At 34.7% G+C, this 4,888-nt stretch overlaps 1 protein-coding gene and 1 long non-coding RNA gene across 2 annotated transcripts; both read left to right on the top strand.

The window, feature by feature from the left end:
- Positions 1 to 852: 852 nt before the first annotated feature.
- LOC125845650 (zinc finger BED domain-containing protein RICESLEEPER 1-like) lies at positions 853 to 2,871 on the top strand. The gene is made up of 4 exons (XM_049525198.1): positions 853 to 1,058; positions 1,512 to 1,826; positions 1,929 to 2,088; positions 2,653 to 2,871. Exons 1-4 carry the CDS (start codon positions 853 to 855, stop codon positions 2,869 to 2,871), a joined length of 900 nt encoding a protein of 299 aa, XP_049381155.1.
- Positions 2,872 to 3,145: 274 nt separating this feature from the next.
- On the top strand, positions 3,146 to 3,980 carry LOC125845245 (uncharacterized). Its single transcript, XR_007444248.1, has 3 exons — positions 3,146 to 3,454; positions 3,535 to 3,605; positions 3,711 to 3,980. It is a non-coding gene; the product is annotated as an uncharacterized LOC125845245 (long non-coding RNA).
- The last annotated feature ends 908 nt before the right edge of the window (positions 3,981 to 4,888 follow it).

The following is a 4,888-nucleotide window of genomic DNA, read 5'->3' as shown; positions in this document are numbered from 1 at the left end:
CAAAGAAGCATTTAGATAGTCGCTAAAAGTAAAAAAGTTAAGGCCATCGAAAGTTGAATAGTCGCAGGAGGAATTGGGACGAAGTAGATTTAAAGTTTGAGAGAGTGAGAAGAAGACACTTGAGAGAGAGGAGAAAGTAGGGGTGGGCATAAATACCGAAAAACCAAACCGAACCGAATTATTTCGGTTTTTCGGTGTCGGTTCTTCGGTGTTTCGATTCTGTGTCGGTTCTTTATTTTTGGAAGTTCGGTTCTTCGGTTCGGAGTTCAGTGCAAGGGTCCCAAAACTACGGTGCACCGAAGAACCGAAGTTTTATTAAATAAATTTTAACTATTTAAATTATATTACTTAATTAGTTAATAATGTGAGTCATGTGACCCATTTCAATTTTTATATGACAAAGTAATAAAACACAGTAAAGTGAACCCTAAATCCCCAAAGTCTAAAGTCTAAACTAAACAAAAATTCAATTCAACTCATCAATTGAGAAGCGCCGACCGCCGTGTCACGTGACTTCAGTGATCAGTCTTCACTCTTCTCACCTCAGACCATCACCGACGGCCGACGCCAAAAAATAGTACGTATTTCTCGAACCATCGTTGTTGATTTCATTTATAGTTACTTGGGCATGAACTTGCTGCCCTTTACAAAGAATTGAACCAAGATTTTTTGTAGAATTTGTGCAAGATTGCAAAATTGGAGCTATTTTCGATGCTAAAACTTCTTCTGTGTAGTGAAAAACTGAATCTTGGATGAAAGGGGAATTGGGTTTTGGAGAAAGTGCAGCAGGCAGCAGCGACGAATCTTTCTTTTGCTCACTACTTTAGTTTTTTTTTTTTTTTTTTTTTGCCGATGGAGAATGACAATAGAATTATTGTTGGTGGTTCAAGTGATGACTTACCTAATAATAACAATGATAGCAATGACAATAACTCACTTGTCAGTGGTAGTGTTGGCACCCAACCTAAAAAGAAAAGAAAAGAAATAGCACCAAGATCCAAAGTTTGGAATCATTTTGATAAGGTTGTTGAGAATGGTATGTGTGGAGTGAAGTGCAGGTATTGTCACCAATTTCATACATATACTTCCATTAATGGTACAACTGCATTGAACCAACACTTAGCAATGTGCTCTATTTATAAGTCTATTATTGAAACTACTTCTCAATCCAAGATAAATTTCTCGTCTACTAATGCACGTGCACCACTTTGAAAATTTGAACAAGAAGTAGTTAGGAAGGCTTTAGTTGAAATGATAATTATGGATGAACTACCTTTTGGTTTTGTAGAAAAGGAAGGTTTTAAAACGTTTATGAGTCAAGCCCAACCTCTATTTAGAATTCCTTCTCGTAGAACAATAACAAGGGATTGCTATGCACTATATAGTGAACTAAGATACAATCTGAAAAAGTCTTTTAGAGAAATACAACCAAAGATTTGCCTCACCACTGATACATGGACCTCATTACAAAGAATAAATTACATGTGTTTGACTGCTCATTTCATTGACAGAAATTGGGTGTTGCATAAGAGAATACTAAATTTTTGCCCCATCTCTAGTCATAAGGGTGAACAAATGGCAGAGGCTATTGGTAATTGCTTGCTTGATTGGAACTTGGATAATGTGTTTTCTGTTACCGTTGACAATGCTTCTTCAAAGAGTGTTATGATTACAAAACTATCTAAGCAGTTAGATATGTGGGGAACGAACATAATGGAGGGCAAGCATCTTCATATGAGATGTATGGCTCCCATACTTAACCTAATTGTGCAAGAAGGTTTGAAGGAAATTGATATTTCTGTCAAACGGGTTAGGCAAATGGTGAGGTATGTTAGATCATTTCCAGCAAGAACAAGAAACTTTGTGAAATGTTGTGAAGTCCAAAAGATAGATTGTAGTAAAACATTGTCGCTAGATGTGCCTACTAGGTGGAATTCTACCTACTTGATGTTGGAAGTGGCACAAAACTTTGAAAAGGCTTTTGATAGGTTTGATCTTTTTGATGAACATTTTAAAACTTATCTATCTACTCATATTTGTGAAGGTGGAAGTATTGCTGGTACACTTGGATGTGATGAGTGGGCAAATGTGAGAAGTGTAGTAAAATTTCTGATGTGAAACAAGAAGATAAAAATAAAATAGAAATAGAAAAAGCTAGATAAAAGAGATAGACACAATTAAATTCAAACAACTAAGAGATGTAATGGTGAAACTAACCAACAACACCACTTAATTGGGAAATAAAAGCACCTAATCTATTAGAATCCTCAAGAAAGTAATAATCTTACTTGCAAATTCTAGGACAAAATGTTGAAGTTCAACAAAGGGCTTCCAAACTCTCACAAGAGGCATAACATGTCAAAAACTCCTTATGAAACCCTAATATCTACTATTTATACTAAAACTAAAATAGTGAAGAAAGACTCAATTGCCCTTCATTAAAATTACAAGGTAATTAAAATGGTAGGGCACTTAATATATTAAATATCTTCAAGTCTTCCATGTTGGTGCCTTCCAAAGGTTCCATCTTCATCCATAAAGCTTGCAATGCTTGAAGATCCTTAGCTTGACTCCTTGTGAAAGGCCTCCTTGAAGTAGTGTCACTTTGATCTACATCAATTTCTTGAAAAATTTTATGAGCTTACAATATAGGTTTCAGGTTCACATTATGTTACATCTAGTGTTCATTTTGAGGATATATGTGAGTTTGATGTATACTTAAAACTGTGTCTTACAAGTGAAGATCTTAATTTGAAAAATATGGCTGATGGGATGATAAAGAAGTTCAAGAGATATTGGGGCACTCCTGATAAGATGAACTCAATGATTTATATTGCTTCTGTGTTAGATCCTCGCAATAAATTTGTGTAAGTTAGCTTTGGACTTGAAGAACTATTTGGGGAGGAAAACGGAAAGAAAGTAGATAAACAAGTGAAGGCTTATATGGAAACTTTGTTTGAAGATTATTTAAGAAAATATTCAAAAGAATCTCAATATCAATCATCTCCATCTAGATCTACTTTATCGGATTTATCTGATTCATCTAGCTCTTGTTCTCAAAATTCGAGAACAAAAGCTTTGAGAACTAAGCCTCACATGAAGAAACAAAAGGAAAATAGTGGAAGTGGGACTGCTAAGTCAGAGTTGGAGAGATACCTTAAAGAAGATCAAGAACCTGAACATGATGATTTTGATGTCTTAAGTTGGTGGAAAGTTAATGCTCCAAGATTTCCTATTCTTTCAGAGTTAGCTCGTGATGGATTGGCTATTCCAATTTCAAGTGTCGCATCAGAATGTGCATTTAGTACCGGTGGGCGTATTCTTGATCGATTCAGAAGTTCTTTGACTCCTAAATGTGTGCAATCTCTTGTTTGTGCTCAAGATTGGCTTAGAAAAGAGCCTAATTCTATTTGTGTGGAAGAAAGTTTGGAATATCTTGAGAAACTTGAACTTGGTGAGTTTTCATATTGTTTGTGTGTTGTAAAACTAATCTACTTATTTATGTTGCTTGACATTTGTTTAAATTATCTTTAGAAATGGCAAACAGTGGAAGGGATTCTTGCATTGTTGATGTATGATAACAATTTGCTCTTTTGCTATTAATGGTAAGTTTCAATACTTTATTTGTTTGATATAAGATATCTTTTTGAATCTTAAAATATTCTAACTGCTAACTAAGTTTCTTCATTTTGGTTTAATTTTTTTATTAGGTTCAAGTTCAACCATATCTCCTAAAGCTCGCTCATTTGTTTTGATTTTGAAAACATTGTGTGGTGGTTCAAGACAACAAAGAAGGGTGTTGTGACTTGTGACTGTGTTTACTGTTTTGTGGTGTTTTAAGTTTTGTGACTTATGTTTTAGAAACATTTGGAAAGTCTGGTAGTGTTGTCTGCTATTGCTACTCTGCTTGTAAAAAAAATAGTTGTTGCCTTTTGGCTGGAGCCTTGATGTTAGCAGGCAACAACTATACAAAATTTGCATTGATGTTATTTTGTTGGCTGGCCGCTGGAGTAGCTACATAGATTTATTTTGTTGCATTGATGTTATTTTGTTGGCTGGCCACTGGAGCAACTACACAAATTTATTTTGTTGCATTCATGTTAGTTTGTTGGATGTTAACTGGATGTGCTCAGCCTCATGTTTTGAATGTGTTGAAATTTGAATCGTGTATCCAAAGAGATAGTGTTGTTTGATGGTGTTGTGTTTTTTTTAAAAAAAATGTGTGGACACTGGACAAGTCTTTGTAGACCTGGACAGCCTCATGTTTTGAATGTTTGTTCATTGCCTGATGGCTGATTCTGTCGCATATTGTTGGCTGGCTGCTGGAGCAGCAACATGGCATCTATGCTAGAAACAATTTATCATATTGAAAAACTATTAACACTTTATCATATTCCCTCTTTATTTTTATTCACACCGAAAAACCGATTTAAAAACACCGAACTAAACCGAACCGAAGTAGAAAAAACCGAATCGAACCGATCTAGTTTGGTATGAATTATGGTGCACACTTTTCTAAAACCGAATACTGAAGAACCGAACCGAAATTTGATTAAACCGAACCGAAGAACCGAACGCCCACCCCTAGGAGAAAGTGAAGATAAATTTTTTTAATAATGTGGATTGTTTTGTATTTTAAAAAGTGAATTATTTTGAATTTTAAAAATTTTAGATATATTTGAAAATGTTAGTTCAGTCCCCAATTAACTTAATCTAATATTTAAGTGTCTTTGACCCTTCATTGGTCAATATAGTCACCAATACCTAATTGAAGACTTAAATGATACGTTTGGTTCAATATCTCAAGTAAAGGGGTAGCCACTTATAAATAGATTACTTTTTTTCGGTGCAAGTGTACTTTCCCTTTTTATTTTTTTCTCTAGAGCCC

Source organism: Solanum stenotomum, chromosome 11 (genome assembly GCF_019186545.1).
Source record: "Solanum stenotomum isolate F172 chromosome 11, ASM1918654v1, whole genome shotgun sequence".
Classification (NCBI taxonomy): Eukaryota; Viridiplantae; Streptophyta; class Magnoliopsida; order Solanales; family Solanaceae; genus Solanum; species Solanum stenotomum.
Note: the sequence above shows the minus strand (reverse complement) of the source record. Positions and strands in the feature narration are given on the sequence as shown.